This window comes from Hypomesus nipponensis, chromosome 16 (assembly GCF_054491055.1).
Source record: "Hypomesus nipponensis isolate SF chromosome 16, ASM5449105v1, whole genome shotgun sequence".
Taxonomy (NCBI): Eukaryota; Metazoa; Chordata; class Actinopteri; order Osmeriformes; family Osmeridae; genus Hypomesus; species Hypomesus nipponensis.
Window position 1 is genome coordinate 8,264,989 of NC_140376.1, and position 18,614 is coordinate 8,283,602.

The 18,614-nt window shown below is 47.5% G+C and overlaps 1 protein-coding gene across 1 annotated transcript in view; it reads right to left on the minus strand.

Annotated features, from left to right (window-relative positions):
• Window positions 1–3,674: 3,674 nt before the first annotated feature.
• LOC146254695 (mitofusin-1-like) overlaps window positions 3,675–18,614 on the minus strand; it is a 49,730-nt gene continuing 34,790 nt past the window's right edge. Inside the window, exons 7-18 of the mRNA XM_084675914.1 lie at window positions 12,592–12,699; window positions 12,195–12,348; window positions 11,503–11,570; window positions 9,268–9,389; window positions 8,780–8,906; window positions 8,313–8,417; window positions 8,074–8,176; window positions 7,002–7,228; window positions 6,553–6,726; window positions 5,925–6,121; window positions 5,167–5,301; window positions 3,675–4,697 (exon numbers count right to left, since the gene is read on the minus strand). Of these exons, the coding sequence (XP_084532040.1) occupies window positions 4,628–4,697; window positions 5,167–5,301; window positions 5,925–6,121; window positions 6,553–6,726; window positions 7,002–7,228; window positions 8,074–8,176; window positions 8,313–8,417; window positions 8,780–8,906; window positions 9,268–9,389; window positions 11,503–11,570; window positions 12,195–12,348; window positions 12,592–12,699 (1,590 nt within the window). The 3' untranslated portion in view covers window positions 3,675–4,627. The remainder of the gene's footprint in view (window positions 4,698–5,166; window positions 5,302–5,924; window positions 6,122–6,552; window positions 6,727–7,001; window positions 7,229–8,073; window positions 8,177–8,312; window positions 8,418–8,779; window positions 8,907–9,267; window positions 9,390–11,502; window positions 11,571–12,194; window positions 12,349–12,591; window positions 12,700–18,614) is intronic.

Genomic DNA, 18,614 nt, shown 5'->3' on the forward strand with positions numbered 1-18,614 from the left:
TGTCTGTATTTACCACGTTAATGTTTTTTCCTCACCAAAACCAATGTTATGAACAGTTAAGTATTGCTAGCAAAGAGAGTACACTTGGTAGAAGAACGTTCACTTGGTAGAGAGAATAGATAATGCACCCATACAGTACACACACACACACACACTCGACTGTAGTCCAAATGTAAGCAGAGCACATACAACGTATTCACCAGTAGAGGAAGATATCTTGGAAAATGTTTGTCATTTGCGTCCACGATGTACCATTAACACCATTGCCAGATTTCTTTCATTTTGAAGACTTGAGTTCGTTTGGATTGAAACCCTGGAAATCATAGGTGCCTAGGCTTGCACCCTAGCGATATGAGAACCACTCCAATAGGCGGGCTGTGTCCGAGTGGTTCTCCTTGTCTACGGCGCGTCCATCCTGCCTTACCATACAGTGTGCATGCTTGGGGTTTCACCTCTGCAAAAGAGGACTTTGTGCCCTAATCCAGAGGCGTTTTCATGTCGAGTCAATCCTTGCAATGCCAATGCACATATTTCAGTCTTAGAAAACCATATAGATGTTTTAAATGAGCGCTGGGTAAACTATGAGGCGGGTTGTTGTTTTTCCAACAAATACAACTGTAAAGTTGATCTCCAGCAAGCTGCAGACAGCCTTGTCAACACAAGTAAACACTAAAGTCGGGCTGACAGACGTCCACAAAACAGAACAGTAATGCCATGCAGCTCTTGTTAACAGTGCTATAAATTATTTGATACAATTCTTGCTTTCTACCGTACAATATGTTGTATTTATTTGTTGATTGCCAAGAAACCCTTTTGATCATACAGTGATTCTAGTAGCTTGTTTATTTAGCTGTGCATTTTAGCGGCTTTGCGTTCATTCATTTTGAGAGAAAATATGAAAGGAAATGGCTTTTTATTGCCTCACAAATACATCATTGGATGTAAAGTGTATTGCATATCAGTGTTGGGCTTCTCACTGATCCAAGTGGGTGAGAGACATCTTTGATAAGTGTTATTTTCTTCATTTGTGCCAATGTTACCCACTGACCCTGAGCTGTAAACTGAACATGTTGGCGTCATTCTATTATTTACGACTTTTTGCTTGCATACAGAAGTGCCAGTCCTTTACTTAAATCAAATCCCAAATCACATTGAAGTACTATTAACGTGTAGCCTGGAATAAAGTCCGATGTTCCCCAGATTAAGATGATGGGTTTTCAAAATATTGTACGTTTTATTTCCTCTCTGACGATTTGTGATCTATTTTCCCCCCACTACTGACTTCCATCCAGTGAGTGAAGAGTGACAGGACAAAGGCAGATTACAATGCTGTTGTAACATGACGTTTGTACCAATGGATCCACGAGTAACGTTTCCCTCAGTGCAGGTCAGCTGACCTTACGCTGCGCTATCACAGGCAACTCGAACGGGACGCGTCCTTGATCATTGAGAGTGGCAGAACAGTCATCGCAGAACTCTGTGTGAACGACAGTATTAAACCTTTTGGACCAGAAATAGTGACCGTGTTTCCACATGTCTGACTGGTCTTTGTGCCTGTTCCCAGGGTTCATTACTCATAAGGTGCCAAGCCTTGCCAAACGTTTTACCACGCTATTAAATTCAATCCATGGTCATCCACAGTTATGCATTCTGACGCGACAGGGTATAAAGAGCGCTCGTGACATTATAGGGTGCTTTGCCTTCATCTGCAGACTGTACACCTTTTAGTTTATTTTGTATACGTTTCTGCCTATGCGTAATTTGAAGGGCCAAACTGTAACCACTCTCTTGGACTTTGAAAGAAATTGTAACGTGGTTCAAGAGAACCAAGCGCTCAAATAGTAGAAAACACCCTGATCGTTTTCCTTTTAACGATTAGTGTTCGACAGTTTGTGATGATGACCACGACACCAAACCCATACCCCCCTGGGCTCTCCGATCGATCCCAACAGTCTTCTTAGATTTGTTTCCTTTATTTATTGTTTTGTGTGTGTGTGTGTGTTTAAGCCAGTGAAAACCAGGGACTTGGTGCCATGATTTCTCTTACAGTGCTATTGTGTGAAAATTATAAAATCACTTGTTATGGAATAATTTTTTATAGTCTTTTTCACACCAGATTTTTTTTTTTGTATTTGTACAGTGGCTTGGTGATACCGATATGTTGCCATGAGTTGATATTGTAACCAATAAAAAAAGAGAAAAAAAGCTTTTAACCAAGGATAATCGGGAGTTGATAAGAATTTGTGTCCTACAAAGTCTAAACAATCTGACCTTGGATTCAAATGTGGATTCAAAACCCATGGTTTTCACAGAACTGCATTGTTGAAGCCAACTTAAATGCTTGAAAAAAGCTAACCATGAATGTGGTAATGCACCCCCCCCCCCCCCCCAACACTTTTTTTAGACTGCTACACATGCCATATTGTTGAAAGCTACGAGTCTTGTGATTCTATTGACATGAACCATTACAAGATCAAGTCACAACAGCAGGTACAATCAATGTATTTGTCTGACCATGAATGTGTCAACAACGTGAAAGTAAACAGAGACTACTCACCGAAGAAGGCTCAGAGTTGTCCAGTTATGCAAACCATTCCAATTATAATGGTCTGGTTACATTTCCAAAGGTCCAAACTATCTAACCAAGTAAAGTATGTCGTCGAAAACCATGTATTACATCCATAAATAAAAAGCCATGAACTCTTGTTGTATCATTCTAACTTTGCCGACTGAAGAGACCAGTCACTCATGTACAATTGGTCCTAACTTTGGTTTGCTTGTGAATATCTATGATATCTTGGTGTCAAAATGGCCACTGCACTCTGACCTTTCGATTCACACATCATTTGACCCAATTGGAGCTTCCATGCCCTGTCCATAGGCTTCTAAAGCCAACCAGGTGCCAAACCAAATTGAAATTGGCTTCAGTTGGTTCAAAAATAAGCTTGTTAACCTTATATCCAATGAAATTCTGCAGTCGCCAATAGGCAATTAGGGGTAACTTTGGAACTGTCAAAGTAAAAGTCCAAGTGCAAAATTGCTCACAGAAGCAGGGCTTTTTCTGCGTAAATAATGATTCTTCCGCTGTGTGTTTCAGTAATACTAATTGGGGATATAGCAATGAGATATGATGGTTCTAAGAACCACCTTTCATTAGACAACAATTATGTTTTTGACCTTGGTTACCAAGGGTCCTTTTGGAGTCTCCACAGGCCCCTGTTACAAAACGCACTGTACCCTTAGAAAAACGTGAAAAATATGAATATATTGTGGTATTATAATCAACTTTTGTCTTGGATTAGGCGAGGCTTCACGTTGTGGTACCATTGTGTCTTCTGTCTATTACCTCCCACACAGGCCTCTTCGGGCATCTGTTTGCAAAACAACATCTAGGCGGATATAAAAACTTTAAATGTCATCGTGTTCAAGCTTCTGTTACTGCATGTAGTCAATTGTTCAAGAACAGCTTTCAATTTACTTAGGTATGCCTTGCTTGGCATTTAGAAAAAATTTGACAGGATTCTTAAGAGGTAAAGGGTTAAAACTACAGTTTTTTTGCCTGTGAGGCATCAAATGTAGCATTGTCATTCGTTCATGACCGTGTGCAATATCGCCTGGACATGTAGAGATTTGCAGGAATTGCCATATACCAATGACTCAAGCTTTCATATAACTCAAATTACATGGCAAGTAGTAATTTAATACAGTGGATTCTCAAATCAGAAGGTATCAGAATTCACATTCATCAAGGAAGAAAATAACTGTCTTTGATACAAGTGAAAAGGTTTAAATTCTCAGTGAAAGGTCAAATTAGTAGAAACAACAGAGTAACTTATAAAATGGTTCAAGTTATCAAAAAGCTACAATCTATACAGCTTCAATTTCCTAGTTTGGACACGAGTCCTCCGAAATCATGAATACCGTTTCACTGAAGAACAAGAATCTCAAGTGAACAAAGGCCTTTCTCCTTCAAGTTACACTCTTTCAGGTCGCGACTACGCGTGGGTCCTGATAATTCACACTGATCATCCTGTTTTGTTGTTGTTAGTTTTATCTTTGCCACTTTATCTTGATCTTTTTTTACAAGTAGCCAGAGCATTCTCTGCTCTGAATAAAAATCGCCATGCAGGAACAAAAATCGGAATCTACAAATAATTTACACACGCTAAACTTCAGAAGTTAGTCGAAAGGCATGTTCACAGTCAGGAGTACAGTAGTGTCAACGTACAGCACCGGACCACTAGTCTTCCAGCTGAGTGAAGTTTTCGGATTGATCCTGTAACGTCTGAGTCTTCGGAACGCATTCACACCACCGACGCGCACACGATACAAAAACAAAAAATGTGTATTACAGGCAGTGTGATCTTGTTCGACAGTTCTGGTTGCTCGCAGCGCGGGAACACACACTTACAAACATCTGTTCCTCGGAGGAGAGACGTCCTGAGGGGAGGGGCGGGGGCTGTTGAGGGCGGACCTGTGTTGTTCTCATAACCCGCGTCGTAAAAACGGCGGTGAAAAACATGGGGGGAGGCCGGGGGGGGGGGTCCAAACAGGCCTAGGCCGACGCCGGGCGCTCGAACTGGAGGTTCGAGAGAGAGATAGAGGGGGTTGTAGCGATGGCCGTCCGTCACTGCGGAGGCTGGAGATACTGGGCTGTGAACGTCTCCAGCAGGCTCTCCAGCTCGGTGGCTTTGTGTCTGGGGTGGTGGGGGAGAGAACACAACACAACACATGAGCTCATTCGCTGGCAATCAGGAGGGCGTCGGAGCAGCGGCTTCAAGATGAGCGTCAGCACACAGTTCCGGCCCCCCCTTGGTGCAATACTATCGATAAATGAGAGCGTACTTCCAGTGTTCAAAGTGGACATGCTCAGTATGAATATTAAAATGTCATTTACGTAGCAGAAGCTCAAATCCAAAGCAAAGTGTAAAGGGGGATTTTTGAACCGGCAACCTCTTGATCTGCAGTCTCTCCCACTGAGCAAGACCACTACCCCAAAAGAACATCTAACAAGTATCTAGCCCTCATCTGAATCAAATCATGGCAACTACAAGTCACCGCCCCGGGGGAGGGGGGGAGGTGAAGTCAACGTTTGGTTCCTGTGTTCTACTACAGAGGGGCTGGTGAGTGGCCCGGGTAGGCCGGCTGAAGGCGGTGGGGACTGACCGGAGGGTCTTGGAGTGGCCCTGGACGCTCTCCAGCTGCTGGACCTTGGTGGTCAGGCGGCTGATGTCCCCCTCCAGCTCCCTCTGCGTCAGGTCCACCTGCTGGCACAGCCGCGCAAAGGTCGAGGCCATCTCCCTGGGCAACGCGGAAAGGTCATGGCGTCAACTCGTTTATTTATTAAGAGCTTCCCAGGGGAAGTGGGGGGAGGGGGTTGGGGCGGGGGGGGGTAAGTTTCCGCTGTTGGTAAAATACCGCTGCAGGGATGAGTACCCATGGATGGAGAAAGTGTTAATAATTACCGTCATTGTACCGCAGGTTGGAGGTTCTCAAAGGATTGAGAGGAAAAAACTAAAACTATCTTGGAAATGTGTTGATTTTGAAGTGTGCGTCAACAAGCGTGACGCGCTTGGTGTGAACTCCTCTTGGGAGTTCAAAGTCCTCAATTCTACCCACCGGTTGCAAATGAGTAGGAGTATTTGCACCAAACGTCTAGTAAATACGATAAATGATTTATAGGGGATGTATACATCAGATCATGGATCACCGGATCATGAAGTCACTCACCGTCTTTCAATGTGTCACGCAACTTTGGCTTACGTTTATCGGAAGGGCAACAACAAAATATAAAAAAAAAAACACTGGCTAGGTTTCAGAATAGAAAAAGGGCTGTTTTTTTGGGACAGGTTACGAGTGAAAACGTGTGGTGGAACGTTCCGGAACGGGTTTGTCGCCCTGCCGAAGGGAAGGGAAGGACTTACTGCTGGACCTGGTGGCTGCAGTTGGCGCTGGTGAAGCTGACGATGAGCTGGAGCTTCTCCGTGGCGTAGTTGACGAACTGGCGCTTGAGCGCGCGCTCCTTGGCCTTGGTGGTCCAGGTGAGCTTCTCGTACAGGTACAGCAGGGTGTAGAGCGAGGCCGACAGGGCGATCAGCCTCCAGCCCACCGTTCGCCACACCTGCAGCACACGAAGGATGACAGCGAGAGAGAGAGACAGAGAGAGAGAGAGAGAGAGAGAGAGAGAGAGAGAGAGAGAGACAGACAGACAAAGAGAGACAGAGAAAGAGAGAGAGTGAGAGAGACAGAGAGAGAGACAGACAGAGAGAAAGAGACAGAGTGAGAGAGACAGAGGGAGGTCATATATATGTCAGTTGTTATCTATGGTGTATCTGGTTTGTGTATCCGTTTACTTCTTCTTGTCAAATCACGGGACTATAAATAAATGACTAAAAACGTATGAAAATGGGTAGTGGGTTGTATTAATCGCCAAATCAATTCCTTCCATTTTCCCCAAAGACGGCCAGTCCGTCTCCATTCTCCCAGGGGGGGCAGCTCAGCTGTGTGCCACAGGCTAGCCGTGGTTGCCAGGTTGGGCGGGCGAACGCTCACCACTCCGCCGACGATGACCACGCTCATGGAGGTGCGCGAGGTGAGGGAGGCCAGGTTGGTGGCCACCGACAGCATGAGGTCCTCCTGGGTCATGAGGGCCCCGTCCTGGGGCGGGGCCAAGGCAGGGGGGCCGCTGGAGGGGGTGCGGGCCAAGGGCAGCGCCGGGCGGGGGACCTGAGAATGTGTGTGTGTGTGTGGGGGGGGGGGGGGGTGTGGAGACGACAAAGTAGAGAAGTTGACCTTTTCACCGTTTACGTTTCGAGTGTGTTCATGTTATGAGTCAATCTTTAATTCCTAGTCTACCTTGTACATTCTTCAATCATTGATGAATGGTATTCAGATGTTTTCAAAGTGAAGCTCCATTTTGGACGTGACAAACGTGAATAAACACCAACAGGGCATACTCCCAAATATCAGTCAAACAGGAAGCGCGATTCCCACGGTGTTACCTGGAAGTTCTGGTCCACCAGTTTGAGGGCCCTCTGGGCGTTGGCGGGCCCCAGGAAGCGGTTGACCAGGGCGCTCCAGCCCAGGGAGAAGCGAAACTCGATGTTCTCCTGGAAGTCGGAGCAGAGCGTGGCGCAGTTGAGGTCGTAGCTCAGGTCAAACTTCCTGTTGGGGATCAGCATGTGGAGTTGGCTCTGGACAGCAGGGGGCAGCAGAGGCTGCAGGCTCTCTGTGGTGGGGGGGGGGGAGAGACAGAGGGGGGAGGGAAACACACAGTCAAACAGGTGTCGGCTGTCAGTCTTCTAGGAATTCATACCCATCATTCATACCTTCCTGTCAGGAAAACCTACACGCTTTATAAGACTACGCATGGTATCGCTGAAGTATCTGCATTTCTAGTGAATGTCTTTGTGGGGGGAAATCAATCTTTTCTGTGCTTACGTTCATCACAGTCAGTACATAAGCTATTGTTTTATTATCTGTCCATGTCTCCTGTCATATTATTCATGCACATGTATGTGTCCCTAATGTAACCTTTACTGCGTCGAGATGAGTCCCAAGTGTACGAGGTAGTGTCCGCCTGACTGAATAACAAACACCTGTTGGCTGTCTGCTATCCACGTTCTCTTCTACTGTCAAGTCGGTCCTCATGCCGAAACAGACACTTTGCGAGTCTGAACTGGTCATTTTAAATCCAGGTGGTCAACTCTCCCCAATTGGGTGGCTGTATGATAAATAAAACCCAGAACCGAAACTGATAGTTCTTGTGGAGACGGACATTTTTTTTTTGGGGGGGGGGGGGGGATTCTAAGGCTCTAGGACATCAAATGGACCATGGAAGAAATGTGTTTTTCATACTTCACACATCTCCCCCTTGGATCAAAAGAACACCGGGGGCTCTGACAGCATATTCCCAAAGAACTAAACAACCATATCACTCAAGATAACTCTCCGAGCGTACGCTACATCCCCAGTTCCACGTGATGCTTAATGAGGCGTGTGGGGCATGGCGTGACACAAGGACAAGACTGGGCCTTGTGGAAATAGAACCCAAGCATGTGTGTGTGTGTGTACCGATCATGTCTTTCTGGGAGCACTGCACTGAGGCGTTGACGGCGTCAGAGCAGCGGAAAGCCAGGTTCTTGCCCATGCCCTGCTCTATGTGGGCCAGCAGCTCCTGAGAGAGAGAACGAGAGACGACAGGGGTCAGGCTGGTGGAACAGGTCGACACACAAGACGGCACGTTTATTTCGGTGTGTCCCCCAAACCGTATGGCCGCGGTGAACGGGAGCGTGACGGCGGGGCCCGCGTACCGTTTTGTAGATCTTGAGGACGTGGGGGGAGGGGTGGAAGTCGGCGTGAAACTCGTCGATGATCACGTTGAGGCGACAGATCTCCTCGCCCATAGCACTGGAAACCTGAGGCACACACGCGCGCACACACACACACACACACACATCACCCTCCAAAATCCTGCAGTGGCACAGCGTGGGGTTTGTTATGTCATATGACTGTATATGTTATCATGTTACTGCTCTCCCCTAAATACAGCATGTACTCCTCCATGCCACACCAAAACAAACAGGAGCGAGGCCGTGATACGAATAAGCCCCAAACCATCTCCCTCCCTCAATCAAAGTGGGCCACTACAGCATGACCCGATACGAATAAAAAGCAAATAGACGGTGAACAGGGCGTGATCACACCGGCTGCTGTCGCTCTCAATACCCCAGGCGAGTGGGTTGGGAGTGCCGTGGTGTTGGCTCAGGGGGTCAGTTACCTTGGCCTCCACCTCCTCGGTGATGGTCTTGATCTTCATCTTGATGTCCTGGATGAGCAGGTTCAGCTGGTTCTTCACAAACTCCAGGCGGTCCATCTGGTACTCGCGGTCCTCCAGCGACAGCACTCTGCACGCCCCCCACCACCACCACCACCACCACCACACCAAGCACGGGACAGAGGTCAGTCGGGCACGGGGAGCCCCTCCGGCGAGGCGTCGACAGCGTGCGCATTTGTCAAAGCGACCGTGCCACTCGCCGATTCAGACACCGGACGCCCCTCGACTTTCAATCGGGTTCAAACTGCGGGGCTTGAACGGCACGCTTACTCGGTGTACAGTAGCAGGAATTGTCACTCACCCCTCACAAAACCTCACCCCCCCCCCCCCCCCCCCCAACCCCTCCACCCCCTCCCCCACTCCCCCCTCCAGGACACCCCCCCCCCAGGAGATGGGGCACGGCAGGCAGAGTGGAACGGGGGGACACCCACCTCTTCTCGGCCGACTCGATGTTGATGGCGTCCATGACGGCTTTGACCTTCCCTGCGATTTGCTTTGCCCTGATCGTGTGCTGCTCAAACTTTGTTTTCACTGCTGACTGCGAGATACACTCCTGCGAGGCCACAACACACACGTTACCGCGCTGACCCGGGGGGGCTGCTGCGACGCGCGCGCACGCACGCACACAAACTTGTCTGTGTGTGTGCGCGCGCGTGTGAAGTCGCTGGGTCAAAAGAAGGGTCAGATACACCCCTGCTGCCACACACAATTAGGAAGGGGAAGAGACGGGGGGAAGAAAATGAAGGGAAAATGGCGGCAGCAGCAGGGTCGTGTCTCCAGTCCCACGGCCCCCCCCCCCGTGTCACAGCGTCACCGTAACGTGGCAGTGAAGCAATAGCGTAAATCATAACAACACAAAAGTCAATACAACTCAAGGAACACAACTGAAACAAAAGAAGGCATCGTTGTACACTGCACGATAAGACTGGCACCATGCGGCATCAGGGTTTAGTATACGAGCGTCTGCTAAATGACTAAATGTATGCCTTTTTGTAGGTATATTGTATATAGGCACTTTGTCATCTTCAGCCCTAAACCAGCCATGGTTTACTTAATTCAGTGACAATTGAAATGAAATCCATCTAATTAAAATGTATAAAAAGGGCCAAAGGCTGTGTTTACTGTATCAACTACAAAACATGTGTGACAAAAATAGTTTACATAGTGTAGCTACAGCTGGACAGTACAACAGGATTCCAAGGAGCATCTAAAGAATAATGCTTTGGAGGTTTTGTATTGCTAATCAAGTCGGCAGATTTAAAAGCCTTCCCAAATGTACAGTATATCCAGAAGATATCCCATTAGTCGACAATAACACAACTCAGACAAAGACACAAGTGCAGGCGGAACAGAAAAAACTCAAACATACGAGACAAACACAACTGAAAACCCAACTGACAGGGGGATGCCCTCGCCTTAGCAAATCTAGACTTCAGCAATGAAGACGCAGGTTGACACAAACGCCGCACATTCCTATTGGCTGAGGGGGCACGGAGGGCTGCGTTTGGAGTCGAGCGATTGGTGAAGAGACAAGGGGTCCGGGATGGGCCGAAGACTGAATGTAGAATGTGGGCCATGAAGGTAGGATGGTTAAAACGTTCTTTTCTTAAACTTACTTCTATTCAGCGGTCTCGGATGTCATTTGGTTAACCGAGTCGAGACTTATTCTAGTCTGACTTTAAGCCTCCAACTGGTTCAAGCAGGACGTTTCTGTGAATACTACAGTATGGACATGCCGTGTTGTGCAGACGTTTACAACCCCCGGATCTCTTCCCGATATCCCTGCGTCTCTAGACGGGCTACATGAGATTCTGAAGGCACACCGATAGCGGAGGGACTCCCTCTAGGACCCAGGGAGCAGTCGTGTCGCTTCAGGTGAGAAACCCTGGGAACAAGGTTAGGACTCGACCTCATTGGATGGCTTCAAAATAGGGGACATTTCAAATAAAACCACCTTTTAAGTGAGGTATGGGGCCTGCATAAAGTATAGCATAGGAAACCTATCTAGACACTCTTTTACCTGTTTTTGGTGGTCTCTCTCCCCCTCCCCCTCCCTCCCTCCCTCTCCCCCTCTCTCTCACACACACACTTTCCTTTTGTATTGGACCACGGCAATGTTCACCCTGTCACTACCGCCTGTGGTAAATAGTTCTGCTAACTGTTTATTTTGGCCACCTTCCCAGACTCCCCTGACGCCGGCTCCACAATGTCACACCGTGGAAGGCCAGGCCGACAGGATACAGAGGGACGGTTCACATGGGGCTCTTGAGCCTGCCTCGAGCTCACGGGTCAGGACACCAGGTTTGTCATCTGACGAGTTGGCCTCTGGGCCCCCGACTGCACATCCGATATCACTTCTGCTTCGATTCTGTGGAGCGATCCTTTTGTCGTGGTCGCTCTCTACTAGGCCTATTTGGAAGGGTTCTCCTTGCCTCTTAACGCGGGTTCGTCGACTGACTTCATATTACCCTGGGAGTCTCCTCCTGGTAGGTGCTGATGTCCTATTTCCATCAGCAGAAACGGAAAGGACAACAGGTTTTCATAGTGTTCGGTGAGCCCTTCAGTCGACACGAAAGACGCAAGACGGTCAGCACAAACACACATGCTCTCACACACACACACACACACGCATGCTTTTACATACGGGCACCCGCACGGTCACTTGCCTCGAACCTCCTCTCAAAGCTCTGGAACTCTCTGAGCCTCTCTTGGAAGCCCTCTGCCAGAGCGCCACCTGTTGAAGGAAGCACACTGTCACGGCCACCAGGACGACGTTGGGACGAGAGCTCCAGGCGTCAACACATCCTGCTGCCATCTTAGATAAGACGATGTTCAACACTCACATGGGGTGCAAAATGGTGTTTGCGCGTGCGTGTTTTGCCATAGCACCGACCATAAGAACGGGCCAGGCTATAAACTGGGCTCACGACACACTAAAAGCAAAGGTCAGTTGTGGTGAGAATGTGAGCGAGTGTGATTGCATGAGTGGCCTGTCCCCTTGTGAGCGGCATTGCCCAGAGTTGATAGTGCCGTTCACAAAGTGTCATGCAGCAACTTGGCTCGGCTGGGTGTTCTTTGGAGGGCCGGGTCTAATTTGGGATGTCATACAGAGTATCCTACTCACACAGGACAGACACACACACACACACACGCTCACACTCTGCGATGTACATACTGACTATGGTCACTAAAACACACACACTCCAGGACGAACATACTGACAGTGGTCACCAAAACAAAACCTTGCCTACTCTTGGTTTGACCGTTTGTCTTACACAATGGTCAAACACACAGCTGTTTGTTTTACCACCCAAACACACCCGCACCCCCCCACGTGTGCCATGACTACTGGGCTTACCGGTCTCGGGCATGCCCTGGGCTCTCTGCATGCGGGAGTTGAGCACCTCTTTAGCCGAGACGAAGAAGATGCGGTTGGGGGCCTGCTCGCGGTCCACCACCTTCAGCTCCTCCACCAGGAAGTTGACGCAGCGGTCCGTGTGTTGCTTCCGTACCTGCCGGGGACAGAAACAACCCCCCCCCGGGTAACTGACCCACACCAGCCGCGAGGTCAGAGACTGAGGGCTACATGTACGTGTAGGTCACATCTACGCAGGCCAAACATCCCTTTACCCTCCCCTAATCTGCTTTCAGATCGTATTTGCGAAGGTCTGCATCGTCGACACGCGGCCGTGAGGCGCGCTGGGGCTGTGCGTGTGATGGGATGAGGGCGGGGCCGGAGGAGGAGCTCTACTCACGTCCTCCATGTACTCGGGCTCGTTGGCCGAGGCGTCCCAGCGGTTGTTGAGGATGAAGATGTTGGGCTTTGAGAGGCGCTCGTTCACCTTGTGGAAGAAGTGCTTCTCCTGTGGGAGGTCCAGAGGGGGGGGGGGGGGGTGAGGTTGGTGCAAAGCGCAGCTCGTACACACACTGCACGGCGAACTGACGTCTGCATTAGCGTCTTCCTCTATGCATGATTGACAGGGCCTGGGGAACGTAGGCACGGATAGGCCTTGCTGTCGATGCAGACGTTTTAGAACAAATCTGTATGAGGGATGCACAGTGCTCATTTCTGTGTCGTGTTTTAATAAGGATGAACACCTTAAGCGTAGTATACTGTATTAGAATTGTTTAGACCCTTGGAATAATACAGATTATTCATGTGAATAAAAGAGCAAAAGTCAACCAAAGGGCATGACTTTGTGCTGTTTTATGGGCAATCTTTCTAGGAACTTCAGGAGATGCACACATGTACAATCTTTATATTGATATCCAGAATTGTTTATTTGTGTTGTACATTGTTTTTTGTACTTGCACCACCATTAGCCAAAGGTTAACCACCAGAATAAAGGTTATAGAAAACAAACATGTTGTATATATGTATTTTAAATGGATCAATAGATACTGAGGTAGTCCTATTATGATGTCAGCAGAATTGTCTCTGAACCAATGGAGACAATGGAAGCATTTTGGAACACTTAAACATTCCAAAAAATTTACACAAGAAAACCAAATGTTCTCAAAGACACCAGATCTACTTTCATGCATACCATGCAACCATGATGAATATGAACCCCAAGACAGTTTCGGATCAGGTTAATTACCTTGGTGAGTAATGAAATTCATTTAATTGTATTATACGAATCAGAACTAAAAATATTATATTCCTATTAAAAGTAATAATTATCATAAAGTTATTACATTCAGTTTGTTTAAAGCTTAACAAACTGAAAGAGTGGTCATTAAGTTTGTCATTAAATTTGTTAAAAACTGCAAAAAACTGAATGTTAGTTAATTTTGTCTTTAGGTTTGTTAAAAGCTTAACACAGAATCTAAAGGGTGGTTAGGAAAGGATAAATTGTCAGTTTAGAGGGCAGTTCATCCAACAAAATGAATCTGTTCAGTAAGCAATTCAGGGAAAAAAAAATGTTTTGCAAACAATTGGGTTGCCATAGCTATCAAACTACAAATGAGTTACATATCAACTCATTACCGTTTAACAATACGTTATTATACAAGAGCAAACTAGCATATGTTTGGGCTTTCCAGGGCTAAGTGGATGGTAAAGTTGATCTTGTTCTGGTCATAACAATAAACTGCCCTTTATAATAACCACAAACCCCTTTCTCCATAATGTACCTTCTTACACTTCTGTAATAACCTATAACCTTAAAAACGATTTAATTACAAAGCAACACATGCATGGTCAAATTAATCAAAACCGTTATATGAAAGAATATCTATCATGTTTGATTTCTGGACTACATCTTGAGTCTCCTTCTGCTCTTTCAGCTACAGATTCCACACAACCCTCCAACCAGTTCTCCGCCCGTATGTGGGGCTCCTACAAAGACCAAGGAGATGCATATGTGGCCCTGAAGAAAAATGTGGATCCCAATATCATCGTCATCGACTCCTCTTCTGATGAAGACAGCTCGGATGATGAGCTTCCAGACCAGACCTTGTCTGTGCATTTGTTGGCTAACGAGATGGCCTTCTATGCTAGTGGCAGGCCTGTAGGGATTCATCCGGAGTCGAGCAGCCACTTCATGGCCTCTAGCTGTCTTCCACAACAGCTAGACCCGGCTGCCTCTGCTTACCCTGGGTCGAGCACTTACATCTGCCCCCCACAGCCGGCAGCCATAGCTCTCAGCCCTGGCAACTCTGGCTTCCCTGGACCTAGCATCTCCAGCGGCCCTGGATTTAGCAGCTCGAGCTATCCTGGGCCTAGTGTCAATAGCTGCCCTCCGCAGCACCCTGGGGATATGATGTGGCCCAGCCCCACGAGTCATCCAAAGGGAAGCACCTCTAACCACTACAATGGGCCAAGCATGCCAAGCATGCCCATCTGCCCTCCACCACATCCTGCACCACATATGTACCTTGATCAGAGCTCTGGGATGAACCCTGGTTCTAGCATTCCTAGCAACTATCAAAGTTCTGCTCAGCCCATCTGCCCACCACAGCCTCCTGATGGCTATATGGACCCTGGTCTGTACTACGATGTCTACGCTCCACAGCAGGCTAACTCTAGCATGACTGTGTACCCTCCACAGCCGGCCAGCACCTCAACTGGCTCTCGGAGCAACACGACCACCTCCCTCCCACGAGTCTCCAGCTCTCTCTATCCCCATGACGTAGAGATGATCTCTCCTCCGGCCAGCCCGAGGATGACTAATATGTTGGATAAAGTGGAGGACATGGAGGTGGACTGTGATGACCGCTCCAGCAGCAGGACACGGCCAGCTGCACCCCTCTCCACATCTCACACTGCTCCACAGAGCACCTTCCACCAAGGCACCAGCTACGACATGATGGTTCCAGTCTACAGCAGATCTGTGCCCAGCAACAGCTACAATGCTTGCCCTAGCACCATGATTGCTCCTAAGGGTAGCACTTACTACTGTAATGGGCCAAGCATGCCCATCTGCCCACCACCACATCCTGCTTATATGCAGCCTGATCATAGCTCTAGGATGCACCCTGGTTCTAGCAAATATCAAAGTCCTGGTCAGCCCATTTGCCCACCACAGCCTCCTGATGGCTATATGGACCCTGGTCTGTACTACGATGTCTACCCTCCACAGCAGGCTAGCACTAGCTTCGCCGCATACCTTGCACAACAGGCTAACTCTGGATTCACTGCATACCTTCCACAACAGGCTAGCCCGAGCACCCAAGGCTACCATCCTAGCCCAAGCCTCACCGCTTGCCCTCCACAGCAGGCTAGCATTAGCATGACTGCATACCCTCCACCACGGCAGGCTGGCACTAGCATGACCGCGTACCCTCCACCACGGCAGGCTAGCACTAGCATGACCGGGTACCCCCCACCACAGCAGGCTAGCACTAGCATGACCGCGTACCCTCCACCACAGCATGCTCGCACTAGCATGACCGCGTACCCTCCACCACAGCATGCTAGCACTAGCATGACCGCGTACCCTCCACCACAGCAGGCTAGCACCTCAAGCTGCACGACCACCTCCCTTACACTCGTCTCCAGCTCTCTCTATCCCAATGACATTGAGATGATCTCTGCTCCAGGCAGCCCGAGGATCACTGATCTGTGGGATGAAGTGGAGGACATGGAGGTGGACGATGATGACTGCTCCAGCAGCAGGACACAGCCAGCTGCAACCCTCTTAACATCTATCATTGCTCCACAGAACATCTTCCACCAAGGATCTCTTGCTAGCACCAGCTACGACATGATGGTTCCAGTCTACAGCAGCTCTGGGCCCAGCAACAGCCTCAATGTTCAGGCTCTGGTCCACTGCTCTGGCTCCAGCACTGGAAACAGTGGTTGTGGATCCATCCAGACCCATGCCCACCCCCAGCTGGGGGGCATCCAGAACCCCTCTGAGGCCAAGACCAGAAAGAGGGTGAGGGAGGCCACACTGGACCACTATGGCCTAGCAGAGGACGAGCCCGTCCCCAAGAAGAGGAGGATGATTGTCACAGTGAATCGTCTTCGTACGCGACGGAGGGTGCGCTGAGGCTGTGTCGTCACTTTTCCTTTTTTGAAACGGTGAAAGTTTCCGTTTCAGCATTCTATCAAGAGGATTGTGCCACCACTATTTTCTAATATAATTTTTGTACTAAAGCATTATAAAATACTCATATTTCTAGAGTTGCACTCAATTACAGTGCTTGATTGACAAGTTAATAAAATGATAAGCATGTGTTTAAGGATTTCATTTATTTTGTATCTTGACATTTTAAATAAGTCTGTATGATAAAAAGATAAGCAGTACCACTTGGATATAAACTTTGCCTCTGTTGTTGAACTGAGAAGTTCACGTGGGTCACTACACTTGGCATGGACGAGTGTCCAAATGATCAGAGACTCAGTGTTTCCTCTATGTTGATTTTGTCGTGGCGGCCCGCCACGGCTACATTTCTGCAGCCACGGTATCAGAAGTAGGTCTGCACAAGATTTTAGGCCGTCTATCAGCAGGGATTGTTTGAGTGCATGTCGGAGAATAGCAAGTACACACGCTTCACAGCCAGGGGCGGATCTACCGGGGTGGCACGGGGTGGCAACTGCCACCCTAAGAATAGCCTTGCCACCCCAGCTGCCACCCCAGTTCGCAGCTTTGAAAACAAAGAAAGGTTGTGGCTCATCTGACATTTGCGAGAGCGAATTTCTAATATCCCACTGCAAGTGAATGCAGCACTACACGACTCAAACCCCCCTACCCTCTCGTACATTTGCGAGAGCAAATTTCTATACAAACCCCCAAAATTCTGCTGATTTTTTTTACATGTTCTGCGGTTATTCAGACTAAAAAACTACGGAATTACGACAGCCTTCCTGTTCTTTTGTCGGAGCGACCGAAGACGTTCCACAACAGTTTGATGCGGAATAGGCTATGGTCGTTTGAATGTTGACAGACTTTGCAGAAAAGTATTGATCCATCCTCATAAAGTTCGCCTGAACACTCACTGTACCTGTCTATTCCTGTAATTTTGGTTGATAAGTGTTTCTGTGTCAATTCTTCAGGGCTGAATCTGAACATTTTTGACTAACGTTTTAATATTGGCTATAGTCTAACGTTAACGTTAGCTACTGTATCAGTTTTAGGGTTGACAGACTTCCTTTTATTGCTATCACAGACCGGGGCTACTACCTACACTGGTGGAAATGGTCTCTGTTTACAGGTTAAACATTTCGGAAAGAATACAGACATAATGAGTTGACAAGCTTATTTAAATTCCAATACAGACCAATACATTCTATTTGAAATTCCACAGATTTTCGTAAAACGTAATTTGCTCGCGAATTTTGGGCCTGCTAATATCCCAGTGCAAGTGGATGTAGCACTAGACAACTCCAACCACCCTCCCCACTGCGCCGACTGAGACCGAAGTGAAATCAGTTTTATATTCGAGATTCAACAGACATTCATATCTGTACCTCTGTTCAGGCTCCGTGTCATATTTAGGGACAGGGGTAACAGAGTAGACAGCCTGAATGCAGAAAAAATCTAGCAGCCATTTGAATACACACCATTTTCAGTGTTTCTTCAACATTTTTGTCAAAATGGACCATACAAACTTCAAACTTGTGGCACATTCTTCTACTACTAGCCAGCCAAGTTGTCCATACTTTGGTTTGATGATACAGTTTATTATGGATTAGCCAATAAATCAGTGTTGTTCAGTGTTTCTTCAATATCTTTGATTTATTAAGGCTTTAAAAATATGCCATAATAATGTTTGTTGTAATATAATAATTGTTGTACGGTAATGTTTTTGAGTTAAAATGTCTTAACTTGGGGGCATTCCAAATAAAACTGATTCAAAATAAACATTGATTATTATGACTGCAATTGAATCAGCATATATACTTCTACCACGGGGGTGCCACCCCTCAAAATCTCCTGCCACCCTTTTGCCACCCCATGAATATTTTTCTAGCCACCCCTGTTCACAGCGCAGTTGAGATTGCGTGTGTGCGTCCTTGAGAACGGTAAGTCGTATGACTTATGTTGTCATTTCATTAAAGCCTGTTATTGTATTAGTCTACAGTTATTGCAGATTTAAGTTAACTGGTGATTTTCGTTGTTTGTATTCTTCCCCTGCTAGCATAATTGCATGCCTGTTGATTCGATAGCGATTGCTGCCCTTGCTCACGTTTGTATTTTAGGTAGGGGTGCCACCGATCAGATACTAAGATCGGATATCGGCCCCCATATTGACAAAATAGCAATAATTGTTTTTTGAATAAAAAATAAATAAGAATGCAGTAGATTACATCTGTTATTTTGTCTTATAG